This window comes from Hemicordylus capensis, chromosome 1, assembly GCF_027244095.1.
Source record: "Hemicordylus capensis ecotype Gifberg chromosome 1, rHemCap1.1.pri, whole genome shotgun sequence".
Classification (NCBI taxonomy): Eukaryota; Metazoa; Chordata; class Lepidosauria; order Squamata; family Cordylidae; genus Hemicordylus; species Hemicordylus capensis.
In genome coordinates, this window is record NC_069657.1 from 150,282,905 (window position 1) to 150,304,116 (window position 21,212).

The 21,212-nt window shown below is 44.5% G+C and overlaps 1 protein-coding gene across 2 annotated transcripts in view; it reads left to right on the forward strand.

Moving 5' to 3' along the window:
• Window positions 1-20: 20 nt before the first annotated feature.
• The window catches only part of LOC128333795 (probable hydrolase PNKD), a 53,766-nt gene continuing 32,574 nt past the window's right edge, over window positions 21-21,212 (forward strand). For both annotated transcript variants that reach the window (XM_053269793.1, XM_053269804.1), the window contains exon 1: window positions 21-181. In XM_053269793.1, coding sequence (XP_053125768.1) covers window positions 21-181 — 161 coding nt within the window. The remainder of the gene's footprint in view (window positions 182-21,212) is intronic.

Below are 21,212 nucleotides of genomic sequence, written 5' to 3' on the forward strand. Positions count from 1 at the left end.
CCGCGCTCCCTTTGCAGAGCATGGCTTGGCTGGGCTGGCTACTGCGGATCCGGGCAGCGGTTGCAGCTCTTGCCGGTTCGTGTGGCTGGGGCCTGGGCATCGTCTTTAACGGGTGCCGAGTTGGCCGCCGCTTTCATCAAATGCTCATGGCCTTGGCCGGCCCCCTACTGTTCCGCATCGGGTGAGTTGGGGGCGGGATGATGGCTCTTCCTCGCGGTGGATGCAAGAGAATATGAGGCTGCCGGATCGGGGGATGGACGATTAAGGATTGCTTTGATCTTGGAAAGTGGGGAACCCTCGTCGAGATCCAGTGTGCAAAAAAAGTCCGCGTTTTTTTAGGGGGCAAGGAAGTGATTCTTAGATCAAGCGACTGCACTGTCGTTTGCCGGAGAAGAAGATGTGTGGAGTAAAAGTTCACGGTGCTGGGTGTTTTGTGAGACGTGCATAGATCGGGCTGCTTAAATCTGGATTTTTTTTTTAAATTGGAAAGGGGGTCTAATTGTGGAGAAGGGGCGCCTCTGTGCGTGTACTGCAAAAGACAGACTTTGCAAGGGAGCTATGAATAGTGACTCGGTGGAAATCTGAATGTAAGGTGGGAATTCTCTGTAGATCTTGGATAAGGTTGCGCGTGCTTTGGTGCGAGGGGAAGCTGAGCTCCTCTGAGTCGAGTGCCTGTAGTCTTTGGGATTATGCGTTTTATAAGAGGGGAATCTGTGGGACCTGCATATATTGACAGATGATCATACACAAAGCTTTTGATCTCTTGCATTTTATTAATGTGAGCCTCTTTGGAGACTCCAGTTAAAAAGTGGGATACAAATATAACAAATAATATTGCATAATATAAAATCTTAACGCAGGTGGATATAGTTCACTGGAAGGCTGGTGGTGCTGGTGTGTGATTTTTAGGCACAGACGCGTCTGAAGTTATTTTTGTGTAAAGTAATCCCATTTGTGCATGTATGAACCCAAAAGAGAGCCCCTGTTCTGCAGTTGTGATCAGCTAGCTTTAGCTTCTTTGGTCACAGAGCTTATGGAACCAGTTCTTGAATTATAGGGGAAGAGATAGGAGGCTCTTAATGAAATCCACAAGTTCTATCCCCTGGCTTTCCAGTTTTAGCCTCTTGTAGCCTTAAACACAGTCGCATAGGGGGCTGTCACAAAAGGCAGCCCTCCTGTCATTGGGCATGGAGATCTTCTTACACTGTGGTGGATATATCAAGTGCATTTTTCCTGTCCTGCTGCCACAGTGGCATTTCATCTGCCTTTCCTTGAAATGGTCAGCTCCTGGCCACATACCGTATTATACATGCCCGCATGCCCTCTGGAAAGCTCCCTGTTATTCAGAGGAAGTGTGGGGAGGGGGAGAGGGAAATGGCTTTCTAGTCCTACACAAAGCTTGGCATACATGCATTTTCTCCTAGCTTCTGGGATTTCCATTCGGTGCTGGAATTACTCTGGCCTGAGCTCCCATGGCCCTGTTCATTCTGTGTGCTGTTAATAAAGCATCTTTTCATGCTCAGTTCAAGGCAGCATGGCATGTGGAATTGCAGAGGGGCAATGGGCCAGAATTGTAGCATGACAAAAGTACAATCCAGAAAGAATAAACAAGGGGCAGATACTGAAAAAGCAGCACTTTGGTCAAGGGCATGGGTCATGTAGGATGGGAAGGGGCAGAGGTAGAGGAGAAGGCTTGGGCAAGGAAGAGAAGTCTCTGTGCTGTGAGCAGCCACAAGAGGAAAAAGCTTTGGAAATGCACCATGTGGAAGGAGACTGTGATGTAGGGAAAAGAGAGGGATGCTTGAATAAGCCCCCCCATAATATGTCTTCACCCCCACCCCCATTTCCTTTTCTTTATGTACTGGGCTGTTGTTTTGAGAAGATAATGGCAAGTGGACAGCTGAGTATTAGAACCACATGCCTTCCTTTAAGAGATCTGACACATTTTTTTTAAAATGGATAAGCAAGCATGGACCACCTTGAAGAGGGGTGGCCCTTCTATGTGGCAGAGTGTGGCTGTTGCTTAAGGGTGAGTGCACATAGGGGCTCAGGGGGCAGAAATTGCTGGGCCCCTGCCACCATGAGTGCCACCCTGCTGTCCACTGCTGCCCCCCACTTTTGGAGGTACACTATTTATCTTCCCCCTATTCTTCTGGGGTCAGGGATCTACAAATTTAGGCTTAACTCACTAGCCAGCCACTATTTTTGGTTGCCACTAATCCCCTCTCTTCCCTCAGATCCTTTTCTGGCACACAGGCAGAGGGTTTAGGAGAGAAGCGAGTCTTCTGTCATTTGCACTGGGATATGGAGGTGGTAAACAGTGGAAGCCCTTGCCTACTGCTCAGAAAGGATTCCTGCCATTTCTTACCTTCCCAAAAATGGCAGTGGAAATGAGATCTCTGGGGAGGAGAAGATCTGTGAGGTGTGCTGGGTTTCTTCTCACCAGAGTGTGAGGGGCACTTGCCACTGGTGAACTGGCAGGTGGATTTGTAGATGCGTGACTGGGGTGCACCTTTTCTCCCCCCCCCCAGCAGCAACTTGAACTAGGAACGCCCTTGCCACCACTGCCTGATGTGGTGACACAGACGGAGTGTGTGTGTGTGTGTGTCACTGCCGCTGCCTTGACAGCGTGTCCTGAGAATGTTGAGCACCCACCCACAGGTGGAGGGAGACCTCATGTTGTCCTTTGCCTCAAACAGCAAAACATTTTGGACAGCCCTGACTTTCAGGCCCAAGTAGAGTCCTCATTCTTTGTGGGTCCCATAGCCAAATTAGGCACCGTTAGAAAGCAGTGCTTTTACTGAAGGAAGTGTAGGTGAGGGCGTGGAGGTGTGTGACCCAGTAATAACTGGGAGCAGAGCTCAGTGTTGGAACATGTAATAATGGTGCTATGAGCAGATTAAGAATGGTGGAGTTCTTGGTAAAACAGTTTAATCTCAAGTAAAACATGAATCTGCTCTCTGTTGCCAGCAAATTCTGTACATACTAGTCTCTCTATAACAGCTTTTGAGACTCAGAAAAGTGCAATAATTAAAGAGTGCCTTAATTGTGCTGCGGTACATGCGGACGTGGGGAGTTTTGCATCACAGCTGTTGCATAATAGCTCAGATTGGCTTGGAGGACATTTGTTTAGTGAAGGCTCTGGTGTAATCTTGGAGTTTATGGATAAAATCAAATCATGATTAGTCAGGCACTCTTTGGTCCCTATTTTAAACAATAAGCAGAAGCTGAAAAATCAGAGGTGCCTGGAAATTTTATTTCCAGGAATTGAGAGCCCAGGAATTGGACTGTCAGTTATAAAAATTAGTTTTGCTTTTCCTTTGTGCTCAGAGTGCCCCACAGTAGTTTAGTAATCTTTACAACAGTCCTGTAAAGTGGGAAATATTTTTATATTGCCAGTTGTAGGGTGGTGGCCCAAGGCTGAGAATGATTTGCCATAAGACCACTCAGAACATTCATTGTCTGAATTGAGATTTGAGAACATCACAACATGGAGTTGTTGCCCCTAATGTTTTGATACTGTGACCCCTTAAAATAATATATAAAGTTACATGACCTCTCCCCCATGATTAAAGCTCCTGATTTGGTTAGATAGAGATATATAAAGCACATTTACCTCTTCAGTTATAATGATTAACTTGCTTGCTCCTGCTTAGTTTTTCAAACCTGGACTTTATTTTTGAGACAGCCTATCAAGCTCTAAGTTTATTTTTTATTGGCATTTACTCTTTATAACAAAAATTTCTAGAAGCTCTGATTTATACTAGTCAGATGTTGCAAAGTGAATCAGTATTTTCATAGCTTTCTCATTTTGTACTCAGTTTGCACATAATCCAAAATTCAAGAAGAGACAATGTCCAGATGTCTCCAAGGCATGTGGAGGTGAACAGGGAGATAGGCGCCCATAACCACTCACCTCCTCTGCCGCTCTTTAGCAGCACTTATTTTGCCAAAGGGCCAGAAGAGAAGATGAGCTGTTCCCTCTCAGAAGATGAGCTCTTGTGAGTGTCTCTCAAGTGGGAATTCCTAGCCCATCAGCCAAAACAGGCACAGGCACACACATCCCTCACCAGTGTTCCCTGCTGGCTGCCATGCCCCCAGGACTCCGATGGCCTGGGGGTGGAGGCTGAGGCAGCTGGCAGGAAATGCCAGGGGGGGGGGGCCTGGGGTGAGGTGCATGCCTGAATGGGTAAGGGGCACGCATTGGAATGGAGTGGTGGGTGGGAGCGTTCCCTGCTGTCTGCCCCACCCCTCGGGCTCAGATGGTATCTGTGCATGTGCAGAATCCAAGGCCATCTGAGCCCTGAGGGCAAAGACCAGGGCAGCTACAGGGAACTCCAGGGTCAGGGGCCAGGGCCAGGTGCCCTTCTGAATGGGGTAGGGGTAGGGTTGCCATATTCTGGCTTTCCAAATCCAGGTGCCTAATTAGCATATTATGTAAATTTGCTTGAAAATAATTTTTAAGCAGAATACTGACTGCATATTTTGCACCATGACTCTGCTTCTACAAGGCCTAGAGCTTAGCTTTTTTTCCCCTTTTCATTTTTTAAAAATAAAAATAAAAGCTGGAATATGGGCGGGCTAAGCAATTTGGGTGAGATGCTTAAAATCCGGGTGAAACCCGGAATTTCAGGGGGCATGACAATTCTAGTGAAGGGTATGTGCCATAACAAGTGGCAGGCGGGAGCAAAGAGCAGGAGCGGCAGCAGGGTCAGCTGGAGGGGCAGACTGGTGAGCCATCATGTTTTTTGTGGGCAGCGCTTTTGGGCACTGTGACCTCAAACTTGTTACTGCACAGACACTCTTAGCACTAAAAATGCATGCTTATGCCTCTTAAAACCCAACTTTGAGGATCAATTGTAAAATAACAATAAATTGAGTCCCAGGAGGATAGACAAAAGGCACTTTTCTGGCATGCAGTCTACAGGCTGAAACTGTTCAAATAGACGACAGAATCATTTAAATAGCACTTCCTCAGTCTGAAAAAATATCGCCAACCCTTTAAACCCCAGCTCAAAAGATAGTGTTAAACTGCTTTAAGCCATTTTTCAAAGAATCATCACCAAATTTGCAGGGGAGGTGTCTCTTGTCACCTAGTGAGTGTGTGCTGAAGGCCAAGCAGATTGGACAAATGGCTTTGATTTTTTTTTTTTTTAAGCAATAGAATGTTCAGGGCTTATAATGGTGGAATGTTGAAAACACTCTCTAGCTTAACTGTACTGGCACTATTGTACCAGTAATATAAAAACCACCTGAAAGAAGCTGTTGCATTATGGCACGTGATCAGCTGTCCTGAGCAAAAGCTGCTTCCAGGTGACTAGGCAGGGAAACTCTTTAAAATCCCATCTGGTTGGGATTGCAGGACAGAAGAAAGGTTTAGCACCCTTTCTTGTCATTTCCCCCTTTGCATTCCCGTTATGCAGTATATGTTGGATTGGGAACCGGTGTCTGCTGATGTAATGCCCTTAGGCCAGGGCTGCTCAACCTCCTGCAGATGTTGGCCTACAACTCCCATAATCCCTGGCTATTGGCCACTGTGTCTGGGGATTATGGTAGTTAAAAAACAGCTGGGGGCCTAAGTTAAGCAGGCCTGCCTTAGACTTTGCATTTGCCCAGATCAGTCAGAACTTGGTAAATATTATCAGATTATTATTGTCTTCTGTGGGCTGGCTGGCTTGTTCTGCATGTCATCGGGGAGACTGAAACACACACAGGTAGGCTCACCAGTGATACCTTGCAAAAGGGTGCCAGCTACCACCATGGCCTTATTAAAGATATTTGGGGCAGGACAATGCATGCATTTGTATGATTTACAGCATGCATATTTTTTGTTTGTTTGTTTGTTTTACATTTATATCCCGCTCTTCCTCCAAGGAGCCCAGAGGGGGTGTACATGGCTTCGTTTATCCTCACAACAACCCTGTGAGGTAGGTTAGGCTGAGAGATACGTGACTGGCCCAGAGTCACCCAGTGAGTTTCATAGCTGAATGGGTCTCCCCAGTCCTAGTTCAGGTCTCCCCAGTCCTGGTTCAGCACTCTAACCACCACACCACACTGGCTCTCACATGACATTCACATGACATTCCAAATGCAGCCACCACCACCCTCCATGTTCGGTTTGGGGTATCTGGCAATCCTAGACCTGTACCACTGTGATGACTGCACATAGATATCTGTCCTGTTCAGACATGCCAACAATTAATTAAATGGGTAGCAGGAGATTAGGTTGTGTAGCTTAACTGAGGGTGGGAAGGGAGTGGAAGCTCTGTGGTAAGAGTTACAGAGCAGAGGTGCCCACTCCTAAATGAAGGGTGAGTGCCCTTTGATGCTGACGCCTGTAGGATTGGGAAGCAAGAGCTCCTGCTGTTGCTACCAGATGATCTCATGAACCACTAAAAAAAGGAACACAGCTAATTACACAAGAACCTTCTTGATTTTGTGCAGTCACGGTCACATAATAGGCAGTCAGTTGACTGCCAGCTTAGTCCTACGTAATTTAAATGTAAATACTGAGCCTCTTCTCACAGTCTGTGAGAAGGACCAGAGGGTGGTCTGTGGGGAAGGCGGGTTAAATTTACCTTCCCCGCAGATGAGCAGTTCTGCCTCCTTGGGCAGGCGGATCGCCCACCCAGACAAGCACCAGCCCCTGCCAGTAGCTGCGGGGGTCAGGGTGCCGGGACGTGCCGCCCTGTGTTGCCCCACTTCCTGGAGCTTCAGTAATACACCACGCAAGTGAGCCGTGCATGATTGGGATCTCCCCCACCCCACCCCACCCCGACCCCGTGCGCGGTGGACACACAATTGCCAAAACTGGGTTAGGAGAGTACTTGGTGGTGCCGCTGGGATCGGGCGTGATCCTGGCAGTTCACACCCATGTGCAAAACCAGGCTGGGCTTCCTTAGCCCATGTGAAGAGCCACACTGTATGCCAATTGATGTGAAAACATGGATGTAGCATAGGCACCTGCTGTTAGTTGAGCAGGCTCACGAAGAAGATGCTGTTATGTGCATCCCAGTTCCAAGTTTTGCACAGTGAGAAATCCCAGAGTAGTGCTGCTGCATTTTTTATTTATTTTTTGTCTATGGATAAGCACCAGCAGAGCAAAGTGTGGGCAAACAGGCAATGGGTCAGGAGACAGAAGATCTCAAGACAGCACTCTGTGTTCCTTTCTCCCCAAGGCCGAGTCCCCAGTTCTAATTCCAGCTAGAAATGTAAGCTCTGTGCCTCTGTCTGACTCTCCATTCAAAACTGTAGAGCCCTTGTAACATGCACACATCCCCTGTATAGCACTGGTCTGAGACTCCATGCCAAGATGGGAATTGCCCATTCAGAAAGCATCCACAGGCATTCAAGGAACCTTAACAAAATCCCTGACATCCATTAGGTGACAGTTTTCTACTTTGTCTACAGATGGACCCATTCATGCACTTTTCTACAGATGGACCCATTCACAGACAGACACATTCACAACATTTAGCAAAATACTAGAATTAGATGTGCAATGAAATTGGCTACTATACAGGACCTAAGGGGTATACTCATGAGTCAAATGGGCCGTAACCCAAAATTTGGCTTTAAAAAAGCCAAATCTGGCAACAGAGGTGTGTAGTAACGTGGATGAAAGGCTTTTTCTTCCATACAGTGCCCCCATTGAGGTCCTTGAAGACACAACCAAAATCTATTGTTATGATAAACTATAATTGGTTTCTTGGGAGGTAAAAATAGTAGTAGGTATTAACTAAGATTGGGGGTGTTACTTACTCCATACCAAAATGACAATATAGTCTTTTGGTGCAGACTTGAAAATATGGTCACCCATGGCCATATGCCATGGGTGTTCACATGGTCACCCATGGTAAGGAAATGCTGACTCTTGGCGACCAGACAAGGAAACACCATAAATAGTTTTTTTATTTTTTATTTATTTTTTCTAGTATGTGTGCATGGGTTGTCTGATCATTTTATGGATGTTTGCAAAGCTGTTCTGGTCTTGGTGTTATCTTTTTTTGGGGGGGGGGTAGCGGCTCAAGCCTTTTTTAGGAAGCAGCTGTGTAACTGTGTTTTAGAAAAACAACAACAAAAGAATGTTGTAGCACCTTAAAAACAAACAGATTTGTTGCAGCCGAGGCATTTTAGATCTAGAGTCCTTCAGATGTATGAAGTGTATCCCCAGCTGGAAAATATAATTGAATATAGAGGAGAGGGGGAAGATGAGCAGTGGGGACAAAAAGTTGTGAAATATAAGAGAATAGGTAGGGCAAACAGGTGAATTGTTTTTGTGGTCAAAAGTTTGATTTTAGTTGGCAGGGGGTATCTCACTGAGGCTCAAAACATACAAGACGTAGGAGATCCTTGATCAGATCTGATGTCTTAAATGTAACTTAAAAGCAGCCTCTTCTCCACCTCTGGAATTTGATCTGGGCCGTAGTACAGTGCCCCAGTATAGAGGTGGGGTTTCCCTGGTCTAAAGGGGGAGAGGTGTGTGGGATGTGTGTGTCAGGGATGAGAATTGAAATCAGGGGAACTGCACAAGGGGGAAAGGTTCCCCCTCACCTCTATTGCCCTGATACAGCTCCTGACCCTGTGACGGCTTTAAAGTTACAATTAAACAAAAAGTTATAACTAAAACAGTGGGACATCCAATCCTAAAACTCTCATGTTTAATCTGTTTGGCTCTGACTTGCCTGGGCAAGCTCCTGTAGTGAATAAGAGACTTGCTTTAGAAGTCTGTGTTTCAAAAATACATATGGTTCATAGCCCAAACTTTTAATGCTCTGGCTTGCAAAGATCTTGTGGTCTGCAGCTATTATAACGGTAAAGTTGTGCCGTCAAGTCTGTGTCGACTCCTGGTGACCACAGAGCCCTGTGGTTGTCTTTGGTAGGATACAGGAGGGGTTTACTCATCTCCCACACAGTATGAGATGATGCCTTTCAGCATCTTCCTGTATCGCTGCTGCCCAATATAAGTGTTTCCCATAGTCTGGGAAACATATCAGCGGGGATTTGAACCAGAAACCTCTTGCTTCCTAGGCAAGTTACTTCCCTGCTGTACCATTAGGTGGCTTGCAGCTAATATACTGAACTCCAAACTACATGTTGCAAATACTTTTAATGAAGTACTGATGCTGCATTAATGAAAAGCAACCTCAGGAGTTTGAAGTTTTGAGAAGAGGAGTGACAATGGAGATTCCTGTGTAGTTGGAAGAATTTGCCTTCCAAGTTGGTTGTCCTCCCCAGTAGGCTTCCAGATGTTTCTTTACAAGGCTTTATAATATGCCTGAGCTTCCACCAACAATAGAAGGACGTTGTTAAGTATTTTATATTTGTGCATCTCAGGATGTACAGCATTTACAGACTAATCCCGTATCTGTTTCCTAGCAAGCAAGTCCTATTGAGTTTTATGGGGCTTTCTTCTTGGTAAACTTTTAGGACTGTTAGCATTCCAGCTTTCTTTTCTTTTCTTTTTTTAAAGTAAACTTTTCACTCTCCACTTCTGATGGAAAATTTGAAAATATATTTATAGTGCTTATTAAAACCAAAAAGGGCCTGAAGCTGCTCCTCTAGCTTCAGAAGGTCAGTGTTTCTATGTCCTGCAGTGATGTCCTTGACTTTCTGTGGCTCTAAGTGCCAGTACTTATTCAAATATACAGTATTCAGATGTGCCCTGAATCCACATTTTGTTTTTCAAGTTTGTTCAACAACACTACTTGCAATTTAAGGTGCTATATTGCTTTTTAAAAATCAAAAATTAAAGGGGATTTGAGATATTAGAGATCCAGTAGAGAGCCAGCATGGTGTAGTGGCTGGAGTACTCGTCTAGGACTGGGGAGACCCGAGTTCAAATCCCCATTCAGCCATGATACTAGCTGGGTGACTCTGGGCCAGTCACTTCTCTCTCAGCCTAATCTACTTCACAGGGTTGTTGTGAGGAGAAACCTAAGTATGTAGTACACCGTTCTGGGCTCTTTGGAGGAAGAGTGGGATATAAAATGTAATAAATAATAGGGATGGGGTTGCAAACCCCTGAGAAAGCTATTTCCTCCTTCCTCAAGAGCTGGGAATCTGAACCTTGTGGCTTAGGAAGAAAGGGAGCTAGCAAAGATGCGAGTAAATAGTAGCACTCTAGTCCTTGCAGTTCTTCTCACTTTCCATTACATACACCTTGGGAAAAGCAGGAGGGAAAGGACTGAGCAGGGCTGAGTTTTCCTTCCACTCCGTGGAATGTATTATCTGCTCTAAGCTGCCATCCGTTGTAGGTAGCTGAAGTGTTTCATTTGTGGAAGTGTTTCTTTGGTCACATGCAGCTAGAAGTATTTCTTCTATTCATAGTACTGTCCTTTTATTGTACTGCAGGGTGTGTGGTACAGTAATGTGTGAAGTGCTATGAAAATGGGAAACAAGTAATAAAGCCACAATGGAAAGTACTGGACAGCTGAGGTAGGAAACTGCTACAGTGAGCAGATAAGCATGTTGTGTTTGAGGAATTCTGCTACTTCCGTAGCTGGAAACTTGGATTATCTGGACAAGCCTCGGTGTGCCTCTCTCACTTGCCTTCCTCATATCTCCCAGTTCAGCCCCTCTGCTGTCACCAGCACAGCATCCCTCCAGTGGATGTTGCTGGTGTCTATCTTAGGTTTCTTTTTTAGATTGTGAGCCCTTTGGGGACAGGGAGCCATATATATATATATATATATATATATATATATATATATATATATATATATCCCAAATATTCTTTACAGTGTTGAGCTGGTAGTGGATGAGTTAGGCTCAGTAAGTCAATGTAACTTAATGGATTAGTGGAAATTCTGTAACTCACTCTGAGCCAGTTCAGACAAGACCTTACTGGCCCATAGAACTCAAGAGGACATACCAAGACTGTGCCCAGCAAGACATCCTTTGCAGAGCAGATGTCCACTCTTGGCATGGTCCCCTTCCTGACCATGTGAGGAAGGCATGTATCTATGGAACTGGTCCTCTGAATCCTGGGTCTCTATTACATGTGATTCCTGGAGGGGTGTAAATGTGTGGCACAGGGCTTAGCCCTGGGGCACATGAAGTATGAACCTTCTGAACATGTGTGCAGTGCTTTCCCTTCACTGCCAAGTAACTGAAGCCAGTGTGGTATAGTAGCTTCTATACCATCTGTGCTATAGATGGAGCATGTTGGATTTGAAGCAGGAGAAACCTGGATTCCAATCTCTGCTCAGCCATGAAGCTCACTGGGTGACTTTTTGCTAGTCACTACTCCCTCTTAGCCTGTACCACTTCACAGAGTTATTGTGGAAATGGTGCAGGATGGGGGAGGCCATTTACAGTGACTATAACCACCGTCCTCTTGGAGGAAGGGCTGGGCAGGATAATATACAAAAAGTATAGCAATAAAAAGCAATAAGAAATAACCCTCACCTGAGCCTCAGCTCCCTTCACCATAGAAAGTATGAACTGGTGAGGCCTCAGGTCCAAGTTATCTGCATGGGTTTTGCTTTTTTTAAACCAGCAAACTCTTATTTCTGTGTGTCTCATCTTGTCTCCAAGGTACCCAACTCGTTTCCTGTGAGTTGCCTGCCAGACCATTGTGTGGATTCTTAAAGCTGTTTGGGATTTTTAGTGAGCTGACTGAGCACAGAGGAACTTTGTCCCTTCTGACTCATCTTGCTCTCAAGGCAATAAGAAGGGTCAGCTTTTGATCATAATCTAAGAGTTTTGAAGGTTTTGATCATAATCTAAGAATTTTGAAGGTGCAGTGCAAATAGTGAAGCCAGTGGAAGAAATACGCTGTAGAAAGACACAATTCCAGCCAATTGAGCCTTGTGTGTTTGACTCTGGGCTGCTTCAGCTCTGGACAGCTACAGGCCGGTTATCTCCTCTGCTCTTGAAGGCCTGCCTTGGAATGATAGTGAAGAATCCACAGCTGCAGTAAGGGGTCCAGTGGGGAAGTGGGGTCCCCCAATACTGCATCCTCCATGGTTGTGGCATCTTCAAGAATGGAGGCTTCAGACTGTCCCACATGGACAGTTGCATCCTCTTGGTCCCTGTCTGCCATGGCATGAACCACGACATTGTGCCCATCTTCTGATGAGAAGGTCTCTCTCTTTCAGCATCTGGGCACAGGTGAGTTTTGACAAAAATTCTGCAAAGTGCTTTGCTGTAGATTTTGCCTCGTCCACTTGTTTAACCTGCATGAGGGGCCTCCACACGGCACTCAGTACCATTAAACTTCACCACTTCTGTCACACTTGGACAGGCTTTTCTGAGAGAAAGCAGGCTCTTTCTCAGAAAACTAAACACTTTTTATTGAAATCCTATGCACTCTTACTTCTTGGGAGTAAGCCTTACTGAATTCAGTGAGATTTGTTTTTGAATAAATATGCATAGAATTGCACTAAGACTCAAAAAGATCAGTTCAGTTGTGAGTTCCTGTCTAATACCATCTACTATAGTGAATATCTAATTATTGCAGTATGAAGGTTGCTAACTCCATGGACTGGGTTGCCCAACAAGCTGTATGAGCACCAGCTGGCATAAATTCATCAGTCGAATGAGTTCTCTGGGAATTTTGTCATGGGCATTATAGCTACACCTTTCTACAGTAGGTAGGCAGGTCAGTAGGTTGGTTCATTTGCATTAGTCATTGGACCATAGCAAAACAATATAATACAATAAAATCTAGTAAGATCAAAACACACAAACATAACATACAGTTTTTTAACAGTATTACTTGATACTCTTTCATGGTGGGGTTAGAGTAAGATCAGGGCAGATGCCAATGGTCAACCTGGAATGGACTTCTGGGCCACAGATCAGTACATAGAGGAGCTGGGTGACGGTCTATTTGTTTTTCTCACCTACTCCATTCTGCTTTGGGCTCTAGTCTGTGCTCGTCTTTGATAGTTATCTGTTGGCAAATTTTGTTGATGTGTTCAGATCCAGTTTGGTGATAGAGCACTGTGTAATGCCATCATTACTTGTCTGGGCTGTCATGCGGGGGGATGGGAGATTCCTGGATGTAGTTTCTGTGTGGTTTTTGGCATCTTTGCCTTAGGGAAGGAAATGAAAGGAATTGAAAATGAAGGCTCATTTCTTGCCCAACAACTGGAATCTTACCAAGAAAAAGAAAACTTAAATGATGGATTTAAGTTTTAATTGTTTCAGAAGTTTATTTATTTATATTTATTTAATTAATTTATATACCACCCTTCATAAAAGGCTCAGGGTGGTTTACAATAATTATAACCATTATTGTTGTAACAGGGGAACTTTGTATCCCGTAACACCACCATGTTCTTATTATGGCACAATTTTGTCTCCCGCTCACATGTCCAAGCAGAAAACAGTGATCCTATTATTAAATGAACACCCCCCACCACCACCCCCCACACACTGTTGATTAAACATTAACATTTCAGGTTGAAAGAGTATGATTCATATTCATCCTTGAAACAGAAAAATCCCCAGAAGACTATTGCTGACATAAATTGCTAATCCAGAAAGGATTGTTTGCCATCTGTTAGTTTCTAAGTTCACCAGAAAAGGGGTAAATGAACTTTTCCTGAGGGAAGTGGTAAGGCAGGGGTGAAATGGCTTTACACTCTGCAACATTATCATTTTACAGAAATTTTATAAAAGCTGAATGTAGATGGCCAGTTTGTTTCCAAGCATACCAGAAATGATGTGAACAAACTTGGAATGCACTCTGACCCATAGACCATCTCAACAAAATAGGTCAAACATGACCAGGCAAAGCAAGTCCTATAAACAAAAATTGCATTGAATTTTAGAATTTTAATTGAGGGTTAAAATGAAGTTTCTTGCTCTTTAATCCATTTATTTCCTGAATAAGCATGCATATTAATTGGTTGCTTTGGCAATTAAAGCATACTGATTTGCAACTAACTAGAGCCTTTATGCTGTCCAGAAGTGTCATAGCTCCTACCAGAGCCAGATAGGGAGGGGGTGGGTGGGAATTCACTGGGGTGAATCCTTGACTGGAAGGGTTTCATAGTAGGCTGCCACCATCCACTTTATTTTAATGCAGGACAAACCACTCTCTCTCTCTAAGATTCCTGGGGGGTAAAGTGGCAAAAAGCTCATGAGAAGGGGCTGAGGCCTCCAGAGGCGTGTGACTAAGTCAGACCCATAATGAATTGCAGCACACTTCACCAAGAGGGGTTTATTACTAGATTAACAGAAAAACAAGACAATGCAATAAGAACAATTGTCTCTTCATAAAGCAGATTGTAAGAAAGAGAGGTTTTCATTAACCAGGCAACTCACAATAAAGGAAAATAACTTCACTCATGCATCTGACTGAACTGGTCCCTATCTTATTACTCTGGGGCAGGGGCCTTCCTGCTATCTCCAGCCTCCAGGTGGTGGCCTTCCCGTTTTCCCAGCAGCTTCTCAGCCAGCTGCTTCCTCAGGGCACTCTTGGGATAGAACAAGGCTTTCTCTTCTCCTGCTGGTGGCTGTGAGTGTAGTTCCCGCCCATTGATCCTTCTGATTTGATATTCCTGGGCTTTTCCCGTTATTAGGAAAGGCCCACCCTCCCAGCAGTTGCTCTAAGTGAGGCCTAGTCCTCCCTCAAGTCCTTTCCATCACTACAAGAAGCATGACCCAAATTCTGACATGCAGCCCACAGATGATTTGACAAATGTTTAGGGTCAAATTATGTGTTATGCTAGGAGATCCATCATTCATCTCCTGATGTTTCCAGATATAAATCCCATCCCTTTCTGCAATTTTCTCCAGGGAGGAAAAAGTACACTAAAATAGTGCCACTACCCCCCCCCCCAGTAGAGTAAACAGCAGTTTGGAAGGAAGGCATAATTTCGATCAGGAAAATGGGGTAGGGAAGGGTTCACCATCCTGATTTAACTTTCCCAATCAAATTATCAGGCTTAATTTAGTGGAGAAAAAAGAATACATTTGGAAGTCAGTCCTGGATTTTCTGGTGTAATATGTAGTTTGGTGATCTACATATACATAAAGCAGTTGTGAAATTAAGGTTTAATGTCTAGTTTTCTCCTCACACATACAAGAATACATAGGGATGCATTGTTCTCACTGGATCACCATGTCAGTGCTTTGTTTCATATCCTTGATGACAACCAGACGTGTGCACTTAAGCACTGCCTCCTAAACTCTGCCTGGTGGCGGCAATTAAGATTATGTACCCGGAATGCAGTCACTGAGTAACAAAAAACAGACCCCATGTATGCTGCAAATCAAGGGCAATTATAAGAGACAAATTCATCCTTGGGCCAAGCATGGCCAAATAGCTCAAATCCATGAAGCCTACCAGAACGGAAATCTGTTTTCACAAGAGAAAAGAGGAGGGCGTGATTGGAGAGCAGCCTTTACCAGGCTAGCAAGAGCCAGTATTTTAACAACTAGCTGGTCTCTGAGAGCCTGTGTCAGCTTCAGTGAAACTTCTGTGTAAGAATATAAGGACAGTCTTACTGAATCAGACCCAAAGCCCACCTAGTCCAACATTCTGTTTCCCACAGTGTCCTACCAGATGGGAAGCCCTCAGGTAAGAGGTGAAGGCAAGCCCTTTCCCCTGCTGTTGCTGCAATGCAGCTGGTATTTAGAGGCATCCTACCTTAGCCTGGAGGTAGCCTATAGTCATCAAGACTAGTAGCCATTGATAGACCTGTCCTCCATGAATTCGTCTAAGCCCCTTTTAAAGCCATCCAAGCTGGTGGGCATCATCACATCCTGTGCTTATCAATTTAATTATATGCTGTGTGAAAAAGTACTTCCTTTCATCAGTCCTTCTGATCCTGGTTCCATAGAATTATGCTTTTTCCAAATCTGGATCTATCTACTCTCTTCCATAAGTACGTAAGAAGAGTCCTGCCGAATCAGACCCATCTAGGGCTGGTTCTCATGATTAGATGTAAGGAGGAGGAGACTCCAGCCACGATTTGGGATCCATGCATGCTCCTGATGATTGAACATGTGGGTTTTGGTAATGGGCAGTGGACCAGGAAATGATAGCCTGCTGCAAGGAGCCCCAGTTGGGTGTTGCAGGCAGGCAGCAGACCTTCTTCACCCCACATCAAATCCCAGATCACTGATACCGGCTTCCCTACCAGGATTGCCTGTAGCAGACAGTCACTTCCCGGTACTCTGCTCAACATTATCCCCACCCACACAGTTATCAGGAACATGCACAGCTCCCAAATCTCAGCTGGAACTTCCTCCGCCTTAAATCTAATCATGGGAACTGGTCCCTAGTCTTGCATCCTGTTTCCCAGAACAAGAGGAAAGCCCACAAGTGATACATGAAGGCATACTTCTCTTCCACTGTTACTTCCCTGCAACTAGAATTCATACGACCTCTGCTTGGCAGTAGCACATAATGACTAGGAGCCATGTGAATTGTGCCACTCAAATGTGCTGCTATCTGAATGCATGTTTTTGAGACCTGTAAAATTATAAATTTGCCTTTGTTTTTAAAATGTCCATATAACTACGATGAATATTAATATACTACTTTTCAACAGATGTTCTCAAAGCAGTTTACATAGAAAGCATTTTTTAAAATAACCTGGATTAAAATATCTGAAAGACCAATCAACATGCAAAAGTCTAGGTATGAAAACTGAATCCTGCATCAAAACAAACTGCATTAAAGCCTCTTTTTATGAAAATAATCAGATCATGGAGGAAAGAATCTGACTCTTGTCAAGCATTATACATAAAATATAATGCATATATAGTTTTGATTATTGCAAACATTACAAATATTTAGACACTGTCAACCAAACTGCACCCATCTGATGGAAGAATATTCTTCTGCCTAATACTAGCGGCCCTTGCTTCTGTAACATTCTAAACACTTTGCCTTCAAGTGAGGGATCTTGCATGAATGTACTTGGTGTTTTCTTGCTGGCCTTTACACCAATCTGCCCTTAATTTCTACCATCTGCTCATGCCCTCAAGGGCCTTCATTGCAGAGAGTTCTCATTGTACAAATAAGCCTACGCTCTAATCTTGATGCTAAATCCAATTTGTCTAGTAAACCCTCTGCTTGAATTCTTGTCATTCCCAAGCCCCTCCCTCTCACTCCATTCTGCCTTCTCTCACTGTGTCCTATATAATGGAAAACGTCTAAGGCAACAATGTAAAGAAGGACCTTGCTGGATCAAGGGTCATAGGAACATAGGAAGTTGCCTTACACCAAGTCAAACAATTGGTCCATCTAGCTCAGTCTTGAGCTCTGCCTGTACACTGACTGGCAGCAGCTCTCCCAACCCTACATGGAGATGCCAGGAAGTGAACCTGGGACCCTCCATATGTAAGCATGCAGATGCTCTTCTGCTGAACCATGGCCTCATCCGCTCAAGAGAATAACTTCCAGCACTCACACATAGTCTCCCATACAAATGCAAACCAAGGCAGACCCTGCTTAGCAAAGGGGACAATCCATGCTTGCTACCACAAGACCAGTTGTTCTCCCAACTAGTTCAGTATCCTGTTTCCAAAGGTGGGGCAGCCAGATGCTTTTGGGAAGCTCACAAGCAGGGCATGAAGGCTATAGCCCTCCTCCATTGTTTGTACTCCACCACTGCTACTCAGAGGCATATAGTTATGGAGGAAGGTAACTCAGGGTAACCTGCAGATATACTGGTTTCACAAAAATCTGTGGGTGGGGGGGATCCCTGAGGGGGCCAAGCCCCAGTGTGACTCAGTGGAGCAGAATATTCACAGACATAGAGGGCACTTGGTGGACAACCAGGTGGGCATTGTTAATGGAACTCAGTGGTGAAGACAGGATGTAGGAAGGAGGGCTTGAACAAAGAGTGGGAAATTTCTTAACTTGAAGAATACTCCCTCAAGACAGTCACAACCCTTTCTGTTTCTGAGAAGAGAAAGGTTTCAGACTTTCACCATCTTCAGGCACAGGCTCATGGAACACAGATACACCAGGGACATAACATTTTGTTGCTTGTTTTTGTTGTTATTAAGTTTTATTGCACAGCATGTTGGCCAATAATTATATTATTATTGGCCAGCAAAATGCAGCATTGGTGTTTTCTACCCGCCAGGCCTTCTGTGCATGCGAAAGCCAGCCTTGGTGGTGTTGCGCAAGAATGCACCTGTGCAATTACTTAAAACAGCACACAAGCACTTGCATACTTCCACTGAGTTAGAAATCTCAATGTTGTGTTGTGCAGCATGATGGCCAATATTATTACTAATATACCACTTTTCAACAGAAATGTTATTGAAGCAGCTTAAAAATAAAAAAGAATAACAGGAAGAGAATGGTTCCCTGTCTCCAAAGGGCTCACAGTCTAAAAAGAAACACAAGGAAGATACCAACAACAGCCATTGGAGGAATGTTGTGCCGGAGCTGAATTGGGACAGTTGTTCTCGTCTCTTTCCCCTGCTAAATATACAAGAGCCACCACTTTAAAATCTGCCTTTTTGCCCAGTTCTCAGGGGTTGGCAGAGATGTTGGGCCAGTGGATGGAGTATCATCTGAACCTATGCTATGGCCATTGATAGGCCTGTTGTCTATGAACTCAGAGGAGAACATTCAGAACATGAGTTCACGGGTTATTGTTTCATGCTCTCTAGCAGTGTTCCCTCTAATCTTACATAAGAACAGCCCTGCTGGATCAGGCCCAGGGCCTATCTAGTACTGCATCCTGTTTCACACAGTGGCCCACCGGATGCTTCTGGGGAACCCACAGGCAAGAGGTGAGGGCATGCCCCGTTTCCTGCCTTTGCTCCCCTGCAACTGGTATTGAGAGGCATAGTGCCTCTGAGGCTGGAAGTGGCCCACAACCACCAGAGTAGTAGCCATTGACCTGTCCTCTATCAATTTGTCTAAGCTCCCTTTAAAGCCATCCAAGCTGCTGGTCATCACCACATTCCATGGCAAGGAATTTCGAAGATTAATTATGCGCTGTGTGAAAAAGTACTTCCTCTTGTCGACCTATATTTCTCAACCTTTAGTTTCATGGGGTGACCCCTGGTTCTAGTGTTGTGAGAGAGGGAGAAAATTTTTTCTCTGTCCACTCTCTCCACTCCATGCATAATTTTATACACCTTGATCATGTCTCCCCTTAGTCTCCTCTTTTCCAAAGTAAAGAGCTCAAGATGCTGTAGCCTAGCCTAATAAGGAAGGTGCTCCAGTCCCCTGATCATCTTGGTTGGCCTCTGCTGCACCTTTTCCAGTTCTACAATATCATTTTTTAATGCAATACTCCAGATGTGGCCACACCATAGATTTATATAGGGGCATTATAATATTAGCATTTTTATTTTCAATCCCCTTCCTAATGATCCCTAGCATGGAATTAGCCTTTTTCACAGCTGCCGCACACTGAATCAACATGTTCAACGAGCTATGCACCATGACCCCAAGATCTCTCTCATGGTCAGTCACCAACAGCTCAGATCCCATCAGCATATATGTGAAGCTGGGGTTTTTTTGCCCCAATATGCATCACTTTACACTTGCTTACATCGAACTTCATTTGTGATTTTGTCGTCCACTCCCCCAGTTTGGTGATATCTTTTTGGAGCTCCTTGCAATCTCTTGTAGATTTCACTACCCTAAATAGTTCAGTGTCATCTGTAAATTTGGCCACTTGGCTGCTTACCCCAACTTCTAGATCATTTATGAACAATTTAAATAGCATTGGTCCCAGTACCAATCTCGGGGGGCCCTACTTCCTTCTTCTCTCCATTGTGAAAACATTCTATTCCTACCCTCTGTTTCCTGTCCTTCAGCCAATTACCAATCCACACTTCTTGTCACTTTATCCTATAACTGCTAAGTTTACTCAAGAGCCTTTGGTGGGGAACTTTGTCAGGTGTTTTTTTTGGAAATCCAAGTACCTATGTCAACCAGATCACCTTTATCCACATGCCTGTTGACACTCTCAAAGAACCCCAGAAGGTTAGTGAGGCAAGACCTGCCCTTGCAGAAGCCATGCTGGTTCTCCTTCAGCAAGGCCTTTTCTTCCATATGTTTGACATTTTGTCCTTAAGTATGCTTTCCATCAATTTACCCAGCACCAAAGCTAAGCTGACCAGCCTGTAATTTTCCAGACCCCTCCTGGATCCCTTTTTGAAAATTGGTGTTACGTTGGCTACTTTCCAGTCTTCTGGTACACAGCCTGATTGTAGGGACAAGTTACATATTTTTGCTAGAAGATCGGCAATTTCCCATTTGAGTTCCTTCAGAACTCTTGGGTGGATGCCTTCTGGCACTGGACATTTGTTAACGTTTAGCTTTTCAAGACAGTTTAGAACATCTTCCCTTGTCCCCTCAAATTGGCCCAGTTCTTCAGCCTCCTAGCCTGGGATGCTCAATTCTGGAGAGGGTATATGGTCAGTATCCTCCGCCATGAAGACAGATGCAAAGAACTCATTCAGCTTCTCTGCAATCTCCTTATCCTCCTTAATAATCGCTTTCATACCCTCATCATCAAGGGCCCAACCACCTCCTTGGCGGGTTTTCTACTTCTGATATATTTAAAGAAGGTTTTATTATTCCTCTTGACACTTCTAGCTATATGCTCCTCAAACTCTCTTTTTGCATCCCTTATTGTCTCCTTGCATTTCTTTTGACAGAGTTTGTTCCTTCCTGTTCTCTTCATTTGGGCAGGACTTCCACTTTCTGAAGAAAGTCTTCTTCTCCTTTATAGCTTCCCTGATTCTACTTGTTAACCATGCTGGTGTCCTGAACTTGGTGGTACCTTTCCTCCTTCTTGGTATACATTCCAACTGAGCTTCTAGTATTGTGGTTTTAAATCAGTTCATGCTTTCTGGAGTGATTTTACCCTCCCAACTTCCCCTTTCAACTCCCTTCATACCAGTCCCTTCATTTTTGAGAAGTTTCCTCTTCTGAAGTCCAACGCATCTGTGCTGGATTTCCTTGACAATTCTTTACTTGCAGATATGCTAAATTGGATCATACTATGGTCACTGCTTCCCAATGGTTCTGCAGCTCTGACATCTCACAGCAGGTCCTGGGCACCACTCAGGTCTAAGTCCAAGGTCACCATCTCACCCAGTGTATGTGTGGGTAGTTGAAGTCACCCATTATTACTGTCCTGTCTCTCTTTGATGCCTCTCTTATTTGCTTCTCCAGGTCACTCTCAGCATTTTGTTCTGGAGGGCGTTAGCATGTCCTTAATAACACTTTTGGTCCTCATATTGTACCCATAATAATTCTGTCTCCCCCT